Below are 19,714 nucleotides of genomic sequence, written 5' to 3' on the forward strand. Positions count from 1 at the left end.
TTCCTGTATGGCTGTATATGTATGCTCTCCGTGTGTCGTGTAAATAAAGTGCTTGCATGTTGAACTGTTCCCGTTTCGCTTTGTCTTTTCTCCATTGACTCTCCATCCTGCTTCACGTAAAGGGTTCATAGCGGGTGCAAGATCCCGGTAATTAATCTGAACCGTCGAGGTCGACGATAACACCGCTCGGTTATCCCGATAGTACGGAACAGGCCGCCCAAGCGGCTCGTGTCCGGAGTCGACCTGCGGCGAGGTACGATCACCTGGTTACTTAGGTAGGTCGAGTTTGGCGAACAACCCTATCCTACGCGGGTGGCCGATTAGCACGATTGTGGTGAGGTCGAAAGGCCCACCCGTGACTGGCTCTGGGCGATAGTTCCCGGAGGATCACGACTGAATTGTCCGTCCGGTGGGCGATGTGCCGCGATTCGAGTCACGTGGCCGTTCGCACGCCGACGGGCGCGAATTCGCAACAATATATATATATATATATATACATATATATATATATATATATATATATATATATATATATATATATATATATATCCATCTACAAAAACATATATATTCTCTCTGATTCGCTAGAAAAGTCTTCTTTTCCATTTCGCTGACAATTCCACCTTATTTCCAATAGTTTGCCCTTACGAACAAAATGTTGGCAGCAGCTGCTTCCATCAGAACCAACTAAGGCAAAAAGCAGATAGCTCTGGTTCACTTCCGGTTGCGACCCGGATCTCAACCAATGGTACTCTGTCTCGTCTGGATCTGATTTTGACAAATTTCCCTGACAATATCTGCTGCTCTTCTTCTGCTCCAATCGGTTCTTCTGACCACGTCCTTGTCAAAGTGGACATCTCTCTAGCTGTCATCAGAGAACCACCTCACCGCCGTCGAGTCTGGCATTTCACTCAAGCCGACTGGCAGGGTCTCCTAGCAGCCATCAAACTTATAGACTGGTTTCCTATCACCACTTTCTCAAACATCAACTCATCCTGGGAATTCTTTCAAAGAAACTTGCTCTCCCTCAAGAACAGATTTATCCCCTCTTGTGTTCAGTTGTCCTACCCTTCCTCCCGCCCTTGGTTTACTGAAGCTTGTGGCGAGGCAGTTGTCCTGAAACAACTTGCCTTTGCCTCATGGAAAGCAAACCCAACTGAGGGCAATCTCAGTTCCTTCAACAAAGCTCGGAACAAGTGTGTATCTACCCTCAGGAGAGCCAGAAAACAACATCTTTCTCATCTCAAGTCTGAACTCTCAAACCTCTCGTTCCTCCTCAAAATCCTGGTGGCGTTTAATCAAATTTGTTTCAGGTGTATGTTCCCCCTCCATCCCCTCCCTTACATCAAATGGCCGCACTGCTGATACCGCACGTGATAAAGCTGAATGCCTAAACTCGGTGTTTGCAGCTAAATCTTGTGTCCTAAAACCATCACTTTCTCTACCCACCTTACCCAGTCGCACCCAACTGTCCTGGGACTCTGTGTCCCTTTTCTCCTGAGAAGGTGGAGAGCTTGCTGTCAAAGCTCAACTCAGATTCTGCAACCGGTCCAGACGGCATCAGCCCACGTGTCCTCAAAGCCTGCTCTTCTGCTCTTGCTCACCCTCTCTCTGTTCTATTCACCCTCTCATTTGCTCAAGGTCATCTGCCATCTGTTTGGAAATCTGCAAACATCACTGCCCTGCACAAAAAAGGTGCAAAAACAGATCCCTGCAACTACAGACGAATGGGCCTTCTCCCAATCATCAGCAAGGTTATGGAATCCATCATCGCTTCAGACATGAAATCCTTCCTCTTCTCCAATGGCTTGATTTCCGATCATCAATTTGGTTTCAGACCAGGTCACTCTACCCTGGATATGCTGCTTCTGCTCTCCCATCAATGGATGGAGGTCCTCAATGCCAGACAGGAAATCCGAGCCGTATCCCTGGACATATCACGTGCTTTTGACACAGTTTGGCCCCCTGCCCTACTCACCAAACTCTCTTCCCATGGTATTCAAGGCCATCTCCACTCATGGCTCGCAGACTTCCTCTCTTGTCGCAGTCAACGTGTGGCCCTAAATGGAGTTCTTTCATCCCGTCTTCCTGTCCAGGCTGGAGTTCCTCAAAGTAGCATTCTGGGCCCTGTTCTTTTTCTGGTTTTCATCAATGATCTCTCCGACTCTCTGGAAAATCCTCTATATCTCTTTGCTGATGACTCCACCCTCTGCCGTACCATCTGTCATCCCTCAGACCGGCAAGCAGCAGCTTCTTCGCTCATTGCAGATCTGGATAAAATCACAAACTGGTCCAACACGTGGAACATGTCTTTCAATCCAGACAAATCTCACACTCTCACTATGTCTCTTCGAAAGGACTGTTTAGAAAACCCCCCATCCACTTTCTCAACAATCCTCTGGAAGAAGTCTTTTATTTCAAGCTTCTGGGTCTCACTATCTGCCATGACCTTTACCTGGGAAAGTCACATTTCCAACCTCGCCTCCAAAGCCAGTCGCCGACTGGGAATCCTCCGTCGTGCAAAGTCCTTCCTCGGCCCTTTTGAGCTCCTGACCACTTACAAAGCTTTTGTCCGTAGCCTGATGGAGTACTGCTCTCCCCTCTGGGCTGGTGCTCCTGCCTCCCACCTTTCTCGGCTTCACGCTGTCGAAACCAGGGCATTTAGGATCATCGGCATCTCCCGCAATGAAGCTGAGTCTTTGGCCCTCTCACTCAATCACCGCAGGTTGGTCGGTGGTCTTTCTGTCTTCTACCTTCTCCTCTCCAGCCTTGCCCCCCTGCAATCTCTGCGATTTGTCCCCACCACATTTCCACAGGGCGCTCAAGGTCCGCCAACAACCCCCTTCTGGTAAAACTACCAAAATCACGAATCACTGCTCACCTTCACTCTTTCATTCTTTTTTCCCACCTTTGGAATAAACTCCCTCACTCTATTCTTTCCCATTCTTCCCTCCAGGCTTTAAAAACAGCTGTTCACCACCACCTCTTATCATCCCCCATCCAAATCCTCGATCTTTTCTACCCCCGATAATCCACCCAAGCCCACTTCCTTCAATTCCCCTGCTTTCCTTCCTGAAAGTCCCTGTCATGTCCATCTTCTCTTCCCCATGTTCCCCGTCTCATCCCCATCCCTCTCCCTTCCACAGATCTCCTAATGTGTCTGTTCCCCACTGTTTTGTCCCTCCCACTCCCGCCCCTCTTGTCTCATGCCCCCTTGCTGTGCGTTGTGCATTAGCTCTCATACGAGCCTCGACAAGGTATACAACAACAACAAAAAAAAGCGGAAGTTGGGCCAACACCTTGAACATGGCCTGGGGAAGCTGTATGCATCGAATATATAAAAGGAGTATATTGTATCGAGCTAGGAACTCAGTCTCGGTATGCTTGCGTGCGTCCGTCTCTGTCCATCCAGCGGGTGCTTCAAGTATAACCTAAAAAGAAAAGTAGCCCCAAAATCTTTTTGTTTTGCATCCCACAACGTGAATGAACATTAACTTTATATTGCCAATGCATTCATTAAAAGTGATTGTAAGAGATTTTGGTCAGCAATAAAATGGTAAAAGGGATTAAGAAGAGATTCCACAACACAGTGCATTGCTCTCATGCGAAATGTTATTCAGGGAAGTTGAAATTAAAGCAAAACTCGAAGGGCACTAGGTGGAGCGCATACCTCCACCACACAATGCCTGATCCATGAGAACCTATCAGGCCCAATACATCTTTGAGATATCAGGCTATATATCGTTTTTGGCCCAATCTCTCAATATTGAAGAATCACTTAAAAATTATCGGATATGGATTCAGATCTACATCAACATTGAATTAACTCTTCCTTGTCACACACCCAATGTGTCCAACAAGTTTCATCCGAATCCATGCACAACTTTTTGAGATCTCATGCTATATATCGTTTTGGCCCTTTCTTTCAATGGTGAAGAATCACTGAAAAATTCTAGTAGCCAGATCCAGATTTGTTTCTTCACCAAAATCTAATCAGTTCGTCCTTTTCACACACCAAACCTGCCCACCAAATTTCATCCGAATCGAGTCCACAACCTTTTGAGATATCCTGCACACAGACAGAAAAACAGACAGACAGACAGACGTGAAAACAAAACCTCCTTCCACCTTTGGTGGCGGAAGTAGTAATGCAGTACCAATTAGCACTCCAAGAAGAAAACCAATGAAAGTGAACTACAAAAGCTGTACATGCAATTATAGGGAAGTGAACATACAAACTAGTAATAGAAATGGTTTGTGGTTACAGCCTCTCAGATTTTTCCAGCAAGTCAATTTATTTAAGGTAACGTTTATGTAAATTTGGAGAATTCCTTTGATGCAAAAAAAAAGAAGCAATAAAACAAATTAACTCAAATTCCATTTTTTAGTCCCGACATCAAAACATTTTGTACGGATGTTTATCAGTCGGTGCTTCAAAGAAAATTATCACAAAGTGATGCCAATGGATTATTTGCTGCTTGCCTTTGCTTTTTCTTAAAATATGTACTCCATAAGTGATTGTATCCACTTAAAGAAAGCAAGCATGCAATCATTTTATTACCCTATCGACTCCCAGCTGGAGTAACTTGACCTCCAGCTCCATGACTTCTTCCTTCAACTTCTGATTTTCCAGCTGCAAGGACTTGTTCTCCTCCTGTGGAGAGCCAAAGTGGAAGTTCTTTACAGCATTGTACCGTGACCCTAATCAGTACTCATCCTAGAAACAGCATGGACCAAGTGTTTACAAACAAGGTGTTTGAAGCAAAGTATTTATAAACAGGAAAAGTACATCATGAACAACTAGATATTTCCCATAGGTTATACTTTACAACAGGAAATTAACAACACAAAATGAAACGAGAAAAATAGCAATCAGAAATTGCAGGCCCTCACCAGGACTTGTTTTGTGTGGTGTTTGTGTAGTTTTGTGTGGTGTATTTTGTGTGGCGTTTGTGTGCTGGTGCGTATCGTAATTAAGGAGACATAATTGGAACTGCCACTTTATAACTGCTGGCAGTGATGTCCACGCACCAAGACGCCCTGCTTTGAAGCAGCCCCGCTTTGATTGGGCACCTGACCCTGACGCATGACGTTTTAAATTATTATTCAATTGAATTTAGAATTGGATTAAAATAAATTCAATTCAAATCAAATGGAAGACCAAATAGGCACAGTCCTGCATTGGAGTAATCAGAACGGACCGGAACAAGCAAAAAGCAAAGATGAAGTAATCAGGAGGAACCTGGATAGGATTTGCATTTCAGCTGCGACTACTCCACCCTCAAACCCATCCAGGCACAGCCAAGATAAGCCTCATTAAAAAAAAAGAACCCAGATCAAAAAAATAAATAATTCTGGCTGCCAGACCATGCATCCGATCAAGTTGAAATTTAAAACATGCATTCCACATCACTACTAGATCATAATTGTGAAGTTTCACATCGATTGATTAAGCAGTTCCAGAGAAAACATTTAAAATTTTCTTCAATTCAATATAGCTGCCAGACCATGTCACATCAATTATTTCTGAACAAACTTGGACACCCATGGCTTGAGGAACATTTATGTGACGTTTCCCCTCGATCTGTCCAGCCGTTCCGGAGAAGATTTTAAAAAAATAGGTTTTAGGGTAAATCCAATAAGGCTGCCAAACCATGTGACCTATGACGTCACATCTGTGAACATTTTGTTCCTCATGGAGAGGCTGTCATATGTGTAAGGTTTTCAGCCTCAATCTTTGATTGCCTCAATCTTTTCAGCCATTTCAGAGAAGATTTTTGAAAGCTAAAAAAAAGAAGCATTCTACATATGCAATAATGAAGTCATAACGAAGGCACCTAAGACGTCATAAAAACACACTTATTCCCCATGAGGAGTACTTACCGTGTGCAAAGTTTCAATTTTTTCCTTTGTGCGGATTCAGAGATACAGAGGTCCAAAGGTTTTTTGGTTTTCCCAAATGGTTGCCACACCATGTGACCTATGACATCATAATTATCATTAAAAAAAACATTCCACATGTGTAGACGCAACTATGGTGAAAATTTCATCTCAATCCAACAAGCAGTTGTGGAGAAAAACACTGTGGATAAATAAACAGACAAATGAAAAAAATGAAAAAAAAATCACTCATTGAGTGACAACTTGGCAAAAAAGCAGAATGGCACTCGGTAGAGCACATACCGCTGCCAGGTGGAACAGTTCACATATAAGTATCCCACTGATGGGATGGATCCGAACCAAAATCCAATGCACTTGTTCTTGTCACCAATTCAACTCATCCACCTTGTTTTGTCAAAACTCGTCCACAACTTTTTGAGATATAGTGATATATTTCGTTTTTGCCCTTCTATCAATTTTAGAAATTAGGGCTGTGTTGACCTTTTGACCTTAAAATTAATTGGTAGTTGAATTCAGCGACCTGATATGCAAATGCTCTTCAAATTTCAAGTTAATCGAATGAAAACTGAGGATTTTAGAAATTTGGCCTCTGTTAACCTTTTGGTCTCTGTTGACCTTTTCGCCGATGGCGACCACAAAAATAATAGGTGATTGAATTCAGTGACCTGATATGTAAATCCTTTTCACATATCAACCCAATCGGATGAAAATTGAGGATTTAGAAAATTGTCCCAAATTGGCCTATGTTTACCTAAAAATTAATAGGTGTTTGAACTCAGCGACCTGACATGAAAATGATTTTCAAATTTCAAGTCAATCGGATGAAAATTGAGGATTTTAGAAAATTTGGCCCAAATTGGCTGATTGGCCTATGTTTACCTAAAAATTAATAGGTGTTTGAACTCAGTGACCTGACATGAAAATGATTTTCAAATTTCAAGTCAATCAGATGAAAATTGAGGATTTTAGAAAATTTGGCCCAAATTGGCGGATTGGCCTATGCAGACCTTTTGGCCTATGTTTACCTCAAAATTAGTAGGTGGTTGGATTCAGTGACCTGATATGCATGGCCAATGTTGACCTTTTGACTGAAGATAACCTCAATAGTAATAGGTGGTTGAATTCACTGAACTGATATGCAAATCCTGTTCAAATTTCAAGTCAATCGGATGAAATTTGAGGATTTTAGAAGATTTGGCTCAAATTGGCCTATTGGCCTATGTAGACCTTTTCCGACGACCGAATTTTACGAAAATTCAATGCAGGACCGTCACAGGGTCAGTGACATTAATCTCTGAAAATTTCAGAACGATCGGTTGAGCGGTTTGGGCTAGAGGTGAGCGGACAGACAAACAAACACAAACAAACGGAGGTAACACTGAACAACAAAAATTTTTTACTGGAGATGTGTAAAGTGATTTAGACTAATTTGGGTACGCTGATTTCAAAAATCATAACCGTTTTGCTGTATCACGTCGGATTTTCAGGAACAGAAATATTCCCATTGCCTAGAAGTCAGGATTTCAATGAAATTTACATATGTCTTTAACATGTCTATTTCGTACAATTGTTGTTAACTTGTGTTATATTTCTTTCTTTCAGATAAAGATGAGTAGGCGTTCCTGTACCAATCATCCTGACAACTTCTGTTATGTCTGTGGTCGGTATACCAAAAAAGATCAACAGCGAAGTATATCTACAGCAGTGAAAATGAAGGCCGCCTACTTTCACTACTTCGGGTGTAAGGTGGGGGACCAAGAACAGAGCTGGGCACCACACATCTGCTGCACAAGCTGTCACACAACCTTGACTCAGTGGTTGGTGGGCAAGCGCGCGAGCATGCCATTTGCGGTGCCCATGATATGGCGTGAGCCGCAGAATCATCATGATGATTGTTATTTCTGCTGCACAAGCATCGCCGGCTTCAACAAGAAGAATAAAGGTCACATCAAGTACGCTGACTGTGTCTCTGCTCGTAAACCTGTGCCTCATGATGATGAGAACCCCGTTCCAACACCTCCAGCTGATCAGAACATAGCTGTAAGCAGTGGTGAAGAGGATGGTGATGATGAACCTTTTGAACCCGACACTCAAGAATCACACCTTCTGAAGCAGGGAGACTTAAATGATCTTGTAAGAGATCTCTCGCTGTCAAAGGCGAAGGCAGAGCTGCTTGGATCAAGGCTGCAGCAGTGGAATCTACTTGAACCTCACACCAAGATATCCTTGTTCAGAGCACGTCACAGAGACATGGCTGAGTTCTTTGAGATGGAAGACACGATGACATTCTGCAGTGACATCAACGGTCTGTTGAAAGAACTTGGGTGTGATCACGATCCTGCAGACTGGCGCCTCTTCATCGACTCGGGGAAGAACAGCTTGAAGGCTGTTTTGCTCCACAATGGCAACGAGAAACCATCAGTCCCACTGGCTCACGCGTTCGGCATGACAGAGACCTATGAGACTATGCAGCAGCTGCTTGATTCCATCAAGTACAATGACTTCAACTGGCACATCTGCGGAGACTTGAAAGTGGTGGCGCTGTTGTTAGGGCTGCAGTCAGGCTACACGAAATACATGTGCTTCCTTTGTCTCTGGGATAGCAGAGACGACAAGAATCACTGGACGAAGAAAGATTGGGAAGAGCGAAAAGAGCATGTACCTGGTCGACACAACGTGAAGCATGTCGCCCTTGTCGACCCAGCCAAGGTTTTCCTTCCACCACTCCACATAAAGCTCGGCTTGATGAAAAGTTTTGTACGGGCAATGGATCTGAATGGGCGTGGGTTTTTATACCTCAAGGAAAAGTTTGGCAACACCTTGTCGGAGGCCAAGATCAAGGCTGGTGTCTTTGTTGGACCGCAAATCCGACAGATTATGAAGGACGAAACTTTTCCGACAACTCTAAACCCCAAAGAGCTGGCAGCGTGGAGGAGCTTCAAAGCTGTGACGGACAACTTCTTGGGGAACGAGCGTGCGGACAACTATGAAGAAATAGTGCAGCAGCTGCTGGAGTCCTTCAGGAAACTTGGCTCCAGGATGTCCCTGAAAATCCATTTCCTACACCAGCACCTGAACTTCTTCCCTGACAACTTGGGAGCAGTCTCGGACGAGCACGGCGAGCGATTCCACCAAGAGATTTCACTCATGGAGACGCGTTACCAAGGGCGGGACAACCCGAACATGATGGGCGATTTCTGCTGGTTCCTGCATCGTGAAGCTGACACAGAGCAGCACAAACGCAAAGCCAAATGCCTAAAGCATTTTTAATTACATTCTAGTGGAGTTTTTCTGTAATTTCTATAATTTTGAAGCATTCATGATGAAATAAATGAATAAATGAATTTTTGTAAATTTCATTGAAATCCTGACTTCTAGGCAATGGGAATATTTCTGTTACTGAAAATCCTGACGTGATACAGCAAAACGGTTATGATTTTTGAAATCAGCGTACCCAAATTAGTCTTAATCACTTTACACATCTCCAGTAAAAAAAATTTTTTGAAATTTGTTGTTCAGTGTAATCAACATACTTGTGAATTTTTTTTTATTTTTTTTGCCAAGTAACAAACAGACGGACCCAAATGCAATACCCTCTCCTCTGGTGAGGGTAACGAGCATGTTATGATTGTGCATTACAATCCAGAGCTCGGCTGGATGAATATTTCCACTTCCTTACAAATGTCTAATACATCTCACAGGTGTCCGAATCTTACAGCTGCATCTACAAAACTGAAGATGAGGTTAAAATAACGGTCTTCCTATTTTTGAGGAATATTCAAAGAAAATGTGGAAAATTATATTTAATGACATGACAAACCATTTAAGATGAACCAAGGTTGAATAATAAACTTAATCAATTTTGGAAGAAGTCAAAATATGAGGAATGTTTTTTTTTTTAATTTCCAGAGGTTGTCTTTCTCGAGACTGGACCAAGGAAATCCTGTAGATTGGGATTTTCACCCATATGCTGCACTACCTGAGCTATGTTTCGCTAAATGAGGTGAAAGGCACCAAATATACCAATGAATAATGCAGAAACTTAGGCTTCATACATATTTAAAAAATTCGAATACTCCACCTTAATGTGCAAGCCAGCACTTTCTATCCAGAAGGAAACATGCAATTGATGAATCTAAAAATTAATATTTATTCAAATCAGATATTTAAATAAGAAATACATGCGACTTTTAAGATACAAAAGGATGTTACTTTTGTTGTTATTCAGTACTATCAGCAGGTGGTACCAGGAGGTGTAGCAAAGTATTGAGTAAAGTGGACGTTAAACCAGATATTTGGTCATCAATATCAAGCACCTGACAGTATCCGTTAAAAAAAAGTGAACCTTCATCCGACTGCCTTCTTAAAAATCAAATCTCACCTGATGCTTGAAAGTTTCTTGCTTTCTCCTGTTCACTTCTTCTGTAAGCCTGTTTTCTGAGCTTAACATGTTCGATCGTGTCTCTGATAACTGCTCCTTGTATCTAGATAGGAACTCAGAGAGATGGCCCGCTTTATTCTTTGCCATCTCCATCTCTGATTCAGCTCTCTGCGTGATCTCTCGCAGCTGTTGGGAATCGAGATTGGGAACAGGACATTTATGTGGTCCACATGAGAAGACTTTGGTGACAAGATCAATGAAATGTCGTGATGCAAGCACTATTTTGGGTTATTGGAAGGGTAAAATCGAAGAATAAAAAAAACTTTTCACGATATAAAAGCAACATCTACTTTTGTGCATACGTTTTTGGGTGTACTGATCCTAAAATTATACAGTTCAGAGCTCATCAGGAGCAAAATGCAGGTGAGTCAGTGATCACTCTCCAAAATTTTCTCCGAGGCAAGTGATTAAATTTAAGGGGACCTAACTCCATGCAAGCAACAAGACAAAAAGTTGTTTGATCTGATAAATTCACAAGAGTTTATTTGTCAACTTACAACCAAGGTAATCATGGACACAGGAGTACAGTTATGACATTAGAGACAAAAAATAAACAAATCAATACAGAACACTATTGAAAAAATGTACAGTATGTACACAAATAGACAATTTAATGGTGCGGGTTGAGAGTAGAGGGACAAGAGGGAGGGAAAAGCAGGCCTTCGTGTTTCAGACGGACTCCTCAAATAATTTGATGGCTTCGAAAGGACAAAAAATAAAGACAAACAAAGAAATTAGTGGAGGAGTTCCGCTTTTTTCCAGCCTGTGGAACTAACTTTAAATATGGAACCAACAATATTATCTTCAATCTTATTCTTCCCTCCAGCTTTTCAAGACAGCTGTTGGCCACCATCTCAGATCATCCCCAATCCAAAACTATGATCTTTTCGACACTCGTTAACCCAACCCCACCCCCACACTGCGCCAAGCCCCCCTCATTTCAAATTTCCAGTTTTTCCCTCCTGAGAATTTCCTTTTGTAGCCATATTGTTCACCCAATGCATCCTTTCCAGTCCCCCATTCATTCACACACCCATTGTTTGTCCAAGGTGAGGTCAAGTATGGAAGCATGTGCCAGAGTAGCGCATTTCTGCACCCACTTTCTGCTCCAGTGGCCTCCGTCTGGCCACCCCCCAGGCAGATGCCTGGCCCATCCCCATCTCCATCTCCATGAGATGCTGATCAACCTGCTGCAACCACAAGGCACGTGGTCAGCCCATTGGCCTCCTCCACTCAACAGGCTCCCTCGCTGAGAGAATATGGTGAGCAGGATCAGCATCAGGAAAACGAGCCACATGTCCATACAGCCGCCGCTAATGCGCAGGGACTATGCAGGTAACAAATCTCATTTGAGTCTCTCTCAGCAACCGCTCGTTGGACACAAAGTCCGACCAGCGATAGCCAAGGATTCTCTGAAGAGACCAGGTACCAAAGGAATTAAGTGTCCGTCTCAGATCCCTGGTCAGAGTCCAAGTCTCACATCTGTAGAGCAAGATGGAAGCACCAAAGACCTGAAGAGTTGGACTTTTGTCCTCCTGCACAGGAACTGACAGCACTGCACTCCATAATCCAGTGAATTCATGACTCTCAAGGATCAATCCAGACATCTATTGACCTCTGGCTCACAGCCAGCAGAGACATGAATATCACTGCCAAGGTAAGTGAATCTCTCCGTGACTTCAACATCCTCACCACAAAAACGTACAGACAAAATAGCAGCATCTAAGATGTCACTGAAAACATGGATCTTAGTTTTGACCCAGGAAACCTATAATCCCAGTGGCTCCGACTCCTCATTCAGCACCTCGAGGGCCCCCAAAAGGATATCAAGAGTCCATGCAAAGACGACTGCATTATCTGCAAAATCAAGGTCAGAGATCCTGACATTCCCAAACGATGCACCGAAGCTTGATCTCTCCGACATCCTCTCCCGAATCCAGTCCTTACAAGCGCTGAAAAGTGTGGGGGCCAGAACACACCCCTGAAAAACTCCAGTAACAACTGGAAATAAATCAGAGATGGCATCACCACATCTCACAGCACTCTCAGCACTAGAGCATAGTTCATACATCAGATTGTTCAGTTTTGGTGGCACCACACTAAGATCAAGAATCCTTCAGAAGGCATCGCAATTCACTGAATCAAACACTTTGCAGAGATCAACGTAGGTTGCAAGCAGCCCCTGCCAAAACTCTCATCTGTGTTCGGTGAGGACCTGAAGGGCAAGGATATGGTCAATGGTTGACCTTTTTGGTGTAAAGCCTGACTGTTCTGGGTGCTGGTGCTCAAGCAGATGGTGGCAAACCATATGAAGAATTATTCGAGCAATGACCTTGCCCGGCACTGACAGCAGCGTCACCCCTCGGTAGTTGTTGCAGTCTTGGCGATCACCCTTCCCTTTCCAGAGAGGGACAACATGGCCACTCTTACAGTCATGTGGGATGACGCCTTGTTCCAGGCAGAGCACAGAACTGCATGCAACGATATGAGTACAGCATTTCCACCAACCTTGAGAAGTTCAGCATGGATGCCACAGATCCCAGGAGCTTTAACTCCATTTCAACTGGTTCACCGCAGCCAATTTTTCCACAAACAAAGGTGGATCACAGTTGATTGGAGGGTCAGCAATAGGGATAGTAACACCCCTGACATCCAACTCAAACAGCTGGTGGATAAGCCTGGTACAGCCGCTCAAAGTAACCGGCCCAGCAGGCCGTCACTTCGGATTCCTCTGTCAAGAGCCGACCACCCTCCGCTCTAACTGCAGTACACCGAGGGACTGGCGTGGAGGAACGCAATTCACAAATTCTCCTGTAAGTAGGACAAGAATCACTTGACCACAGGAGATGCTCTACCCCCTCCCAGATTGCTCGCACATAGGTCACCTTGTCCACCCTCAGCGCACGTACAGTTTTACTCCTAAACTCCTTGAACAGCTCAGCTCTGACATTAAGCCTGGCCCTGGGACCTCTGGTCAATGGTATCCAGTGTCCCTTGAGAGACAAAATTCTTCTTCACTCTCTGGTGAGTTCCAAGACATCCACTGGCAACATCAAGGATGGTGATCTTGAAGGCACTCCATAACTCTTCAGGATTCTCCATAGCACTCAGACCCCTAAATCTCCACTCAGTCTATTTGCAAACTCCTCAGTTACCCTCTCATCCTTGAGCTTGCCAACATCCAGCCTTGGATGTGATGGTACCATTCTCCCAGATATAAGCTGCAACTTCAGAGTTGCTACGACATGCCAATGGTCGGTATTGAATAACTGAGCACTCTGGTAGACCTTGCAATTCTGGATCATCCTCCAGTGACCATCAACAAGCATGTGGTCAATCTCCTTTGCCACACTACCAGCGTTGGAATAGCAAGTCCAGTGATGAGCTTGTGGGCGCTGAAACCATGAACCAGCCACCCTAAGTTCATGAATTCTTGCAAAGTCAAAGAACTTAATGCAATTCTGGTTCACAGTTTCAGACCCATGGGGACCAACACATTTCTCATAACCATCCCTCGCAGTTCCAGTCGATGTATAGAAATCCCCCAAGACTAGAAGGGTATCTCGCCTGGGGAACTGATCAACCACAGATTCGAGCGTGGCAAGGAATGCATCCTTCACGGAGAGATCATTCGCCTCAGTCGGAGCATAAATAGAGATCAATGAAACGACACCCAAGGACTGATGAATCCTTAGTCTCATAATACGCTTGTTGACCGGTGTTACCTCAATTATCATTGGAATCAGCTTATTGGACACAGCTACAGCAATTCCTTGGGCATGGTAACCATCAGAGCGACCAGACCAATGGTAGGTGTCAAGACACGCTTTGATCTCGCCACTATCCAGTCTCTGAAACTCAGAGAGTGCTGCAATACCGATGTTCAAATGCTTGAGCTCAGATAAGAGAGACAGGTGATCATCCTATCTCGGGGAGAGGACATTCCAGGCACCCACATGGAGGTACTGCTTCAGGTCAATCCAAGGAGAGCGCTCTCTGGTGGACGACGCCTCAACACCACCCCGACTCGCACTACCACAATCTGACCTGGGAAGGTTACCCTATGATTTTCCTCCTATCATCAAAGAGTGGGGGTCCTGAAGGCTTTGCCCCAATCCCATCATCTGGTGAGCTGCCCTGCAGAGGGCAGCTGCAGTGCAGGAACTCCCACAGAGTGGGTTTTCAATTTTCTTTCCGGTTTTCTTATGCTTTGTGGAGTGAAGGGTTTTACGGTGACGGGAGTGCAAATCCTGCCACTAACCTTCTAAAAAAAGAGTAACCCAACTGCCGGAGGATGTCCGAAGACACAGTTGGGCACTAGCTATGGATGGCCAATAACTCACAAAGAGTTCCTCCAGCCTTTTTAAAGGTTTTGTTTTTAATCCAGCTGTGTGGCCACATCATACACCCTCCTCACCAGAAAACCTGGTGGGGGAGACAGTTTCGTCACCAACAACCCAACCATGAAAGAGGTTAGTACAGGTTTACATGATACCTGTAGCAAGTCATAGATCTTATCTGGGCTGACCTGACAATAGTTTGTCCAGGGATAATTCCAGGGATAATTGGTTTGTCCAAGTGTGCTTCTATATTGTCCTTCAACTCCACTGTTGGTGACCCTCCCCTCTCTACTGTTCCTTTTGTCCTGTTACATCCTGATCCATTGAGTGTACTATCTCTTCCACAAGTCTTGACTGTACATACAAAAAAAAGGAAAAAAAAAAAGGCAAGTGACAAATTACTTGCTCTAAACGTACGAGCAATCACTCACCATTCATGACGTGTGCTGCAGCTAGTGAAAGAGATTCGAGGGATAAATGGTTAAACTATTCCCAGCAAAAAATATCATGATGTTTATATATATATATATATATATATATATATATATATATATATATATATATATATATATATATTTATTTTATGAGGCCCGGCGAGGAGGAGTGATGTAAGCGACATTTTTTTAATGATATGATGATATTAAGCTCGGATGATAGGGGAAGGGTTAAAATAGTGCTATATGGCATTAACTCCAAAATGGCCGATGTGTCCCTTACAATTACATCACTCCGCCTCGCGCGCCTCGTGTGTGTGTATATATATATATATATATATATATATATATATATATATATATATATATATATATATATATATATATATATATGTATTTTTTTTTTGGTTGAACTAGCTGGAAGCAAGTATGGAGGTGTACCTTTCTGGTCTCACTGCTGCAGTGAAAATGCTCCTCTTTGAGCCTCGTCAACTCATCAGACAATTCACGGCAGTGAGATTCTGCAGCCTTGAGACTGCAAAACAGAATGAGAAGTGAATAAAAAAAAACACAGGGGACAAAATAATAAGAGTTCTTACAATATTGAATACCAGGTGAGTTATTGATATTTTATGATCTGTATGATACATCAGAGCCATGACTGACTGAATGTCTCATATATGTGTCTGGGATACCTTAAGGGTCCACAGAAGCATTATTTATCCATAGATGATTTTCTTTTACATTTACAGCGTTTTTCTTTTCATTGCAAATCAAACAGGAAGGACTGCGGCTTGATTCAAAAATCCTTTGATTATTTATGTGTTTCCATATGCTTTGCCATGCATGTGAAGCACAGCCAAGATTGTGGAATCATATTTTCAGGGGAGGGGTGGTGGGAGATGGGGGGAGGTGGTTGGGAGGGTGGGAGAAAACGACTAAGTTATAAAAGGACTAAAATGGTGGTCTATATCAATACACAAGTAGTTTACACTCTAGCATTTATTTTCAAGGTCGAATCACGTGCAGGTCGGGTAAATATGGAATTTTGACCAAATTTATTAGTTCCTTCACAATCTCCATGTAAATTGACCGATTTTAGAAGCAGAAATGGCAAAACAGAGTGGGTTAATAAAATATTCAACATAGCGGTGACGATAGCAGCCATTCGAAGAAGAGTTGTCTGTTCAGTGCCAGCTTGGTAAATAACGGGATTCTACAGCAGGAATAAAACAAAAGCTGTGAGAGAGGCAGTATGGCAAGCCATCTCCATTTTAAGTGTCTTGGGAAGGACATGCTTACCTCCAACAAACATGAGATTAAAAACTGTATTTCATTTTAAGTTTTTCCTTCATCTCGGTTTGGATCAAAGTGTTTTCCCATAACACAATTATGATGAAGATAAATATACAGTATTACAAAGGTTGATGTAAATTTCAAACAATCCAGAAGTGCATCATAAAACATGATATGTAATGTTGATGTTTACAACATTATAAAAAGTGAGTGATGTAAAAAACAACCTGATGAGGGATAAGAGCTCGTGGAGTGAGAATGAAAGAATATTTCAGAGAGGGCCCTTTAAACAGGAAAAGGTCATTCAGACCATCCCACCTGTTAAGTGCCCTCACAGCATTATTGATTCAAAGCATTGCTCTCTAACCTGTGTGACATGCGTGGGTGGTAGTGGTGGGGAAGGGGGCATTGGGATGAAATTGAGAAACAAAAGGAGCATTGTGGATGGGAGGGGGTAATCAGGGAGATAAATAGCTGCAGAAAGCTCATGATGGCAGAAATAAAACAAGACTTTTATAAAATAAAACAAGGAAATAAAAAACGGGAAAAATAAAACAAGGGTAAAATCACAAACTGGTCCAACATGTAGAACATGTCTTTCAATCCAGACAAATCTCATTCTCACCATGTCTCTCCGAAAGGACCGTTTGGAACCCCCACCTCATCTACTTTCTCAACAATCCTCTGGAAGAAGTTCTTTCTTTCAAGCTTCTGGGTCCCACTATCTGCCATGATCTTTCCTGGGAAAGCCACATTTCCAACCTGGCCTTCAAAGCCAGTCGCCGATTGGGAATCCTCCGTCGTGCAAAGTCCTTCTTCGGCTCACCTGAGCTCCTGACCACATGCAAAGTTTTCGTCCGCAGCCTGATGGAGTACTGCGCTCGCCTCTGGGCTGGTGCTCCTGCCTCTCACCTTTCTAGGCTTCATGCTGTGGAAACCAAGGCATTTAAGATCATTGGCATCTCTCGTGATGAGGCTGAGTCTTTGGGCCTCTCACTCCCTCACCGCAGGCAGGTCGGTGGTATTTCTGTCTTCTACCGTCTCCTCTCCAATCTTGCCCCCCCCCCCTGCTCTGTCTGTGATATGTCCCGCCCATATTTCTGCAGGGCGCTCAAGGTCCACCAACAACCCCCTTCCAGTAAAACTACCAAAATCACGAATCAATGCTCACCTTCACTCTTTCATTCCTATTTTTTCACACCTTTGGAATAAACTCCCTCACTCTGTTCAATCCCATTCTTCCCTCCAGGCCTTCAAAACAGCTGTTCACCACCACCTCTTGTCGTCCCCCATCCAAATTCTTGATCTTTTCTACCCCCGTTAATATACCCCAAACCCATTTCCTTCAAATTCCCTGCTTTCCTTCCTGAAAGTCCCTGTAATGTCCAGCTTGTATAATACCCCATGTTCCCCACCCCACCCCTCTCCCTTCCACAGATCTAATGTCTCTGTTCCCAACTGTTTTGTCCTTCCCACTCCTGCCCCTCTTGTCTCATGCCCTCCTTGCTGTGGGTTGTGTGTTACCTCTCATACGAGCCTCGACAAGGTATACAAAAATAAAAAAAATAAAAAAAAGACTTCAACATGTCACTTACAAATGCTCACAAGTAATACATTTCTGAAATGTCTATATTTTAATTCCAAATGCAGTTCAGTTATGAGCCATGTTCTTTGGACATGAAGAAAAAAGAAGAAAGGAAGGTATGGTGGCTTACACAAAACCGAAAAATCTATTATCTTGAGTTGAGGCAGATAATATGTTTCGAGGAACAAAGAAGAGGGAGACGATGGGTTGATATTATGACTGTGCAAGTCCAAAACATATAAAAATAGAAGGGCACTCGGTAGAGCACATACCTCTGCCACGCAATGTCTGATCCACAAGAACATATCAGGCCCAATATTTTTTTGAAATATCATGCTATATATCATTTTAGCCCCATCTCTCAACGGTGAAGAATCATTTTAAAAATTAAATAATTCTCGTATCGGGATCCAAATTTGGATCGTCACCAAAATCGAACCAATTAATCCTTGTTACACACCCAACCTGCCCACCAAGTTTTGTATGAATCCGTCCATAACTTTTTGAGATATCGTGATATATATATATATATATATATATATATATATATATATATATATATATATATATATATATATATATATATATATATATATATATATATATCAGTTTCGCCCCATCTCGCAATGGTGAAGAATCACGTAAAAAAAATTTCAGATCGGGATCCAGATTCGGATCTTCACCAAAATCAAATCAATTCGCCTTTGTCACACACCCAACCTGTCCACTAAGCTTCGTACAAATCCGTCTATAACTTTTTGAGATAGCGTGCTATATATTGGTTTACACCGAGTTGATATTTTATGATCTGTATGATACATCAGAGTCGTGACTAACTGAATGTCCTATATATGTGTCTGGGATACCTTAAGGGTCCACAGAAGCATTATTTATCCATAAATGATTTTCTTTTACATTTACAGCGTTTCTCTTTTCATTGCAAGTCAAACTGGAAGGACTGCGGCTTGATTCAAAAGTCCTTCGACTATTTATCTGCTTCCATATCTTTTGCCATACATGTGAAACACGTCCAAGATTGTAGAATCGTATTTTCAGAAGACGAATTGATTAGATTTTGTCATACAAATTTTTTTTCCCCTTCATCTCGGTTTAGCACCATGTTCATATTTTCATAAGAATACAAATACATGTAAAAGTCCATTAAGACCCTATACTACACTCCTTAATGGCTCGTTCAATTGCAAAATATTCTTCATCACTAAATCAGAGATGCGATTGTCATGTGTAATTCATATGTTCCTGATTGTAATTAAAATGCCAGTTTTCATGTCTGTCAAACCTGCTATCTACATTTCTTACCTTTTCATCACACCGATTCAGAGGATTCTGAAAATATTATTCTTGACTTACAATCTAATGACAATGCAAACAAAGATCAAACGACAAATTTGCGATTTGATCTGTTTACCACCCAGGGGCAAGGGCTTGGGTAAAGAAGAACTCGACTCAGACATACTTTTTTTTTCTGAAAAATATGTATGATTCCCAATATTGTAATAATAACCAATTTGTCAATCATTTTAGTAACATAGACCCAAAGAGCACTTTTTCTTGTGTACACTTTAAATCGAGAAGTCTCCAATAGAATATTAACTCCATTGTTGATTTTCTAAATCTTCTCAACTTTCAATTTAATGTTATTGGTGTCTTTGAGACATAGCTTGAAGATACTAACACATTATTGCAAAAAATATTG

The 19,714-nt window shown here is 42.6% G+C and overlaps 1 protein-coding gene across 3 annotated transcripts in view; it reads right to left on the reverse strand.

Annotated features, from left to right (window-relative positions):
- LOC147026572 (uncharacterized) overlaps nucleotides 1-19,714 on the reverse strand; it is a 69,581-nt gene that overhangs the window by 25,319 nt on the left and 24,548 nt on the right. For all 3 annotated transcript variants that reach the window (XM_085882136.1, XM_085882137.1, XM_085882135.1), the window contains exons 10-12: nucleotides 15,558-15,651; nucleotides 10,283-10,468; nucleotides 4,562-4,654 (exon numbers count right to left, since the gene is read on the reverse strand). In XM_085882136.1, the coding sequence (XP_085738262.1) occupies nucleotides 4,562-4,654; nucleotides 10,283-10,468; nucleotides 15,558-15,651 (373 nt within the window). The remainder of the gene's footprint in view (nucleotides 1-4,561; nucleotides 4,655-10,282; nucleotides 10,469-15,557; nucleotides 15,652-19,714) is intronic.

The sequence above is a fragment of the Eptatretus burgeri genome, chromosome 5 (assembly GCF_056783735.1).
Source record: "Eptatretus burgeri isolate ZD-2024b chromosome 5, Ebu_testis_v1, whole genome shotgun sequence".
In the NCBI taxonomy this organism is placed as follows: Eukaryota; Metazoa; Chordata; class Myxini; order Myxiniformes; family Myxinidae; genus Eptatretus; species Eptatretus burgeri.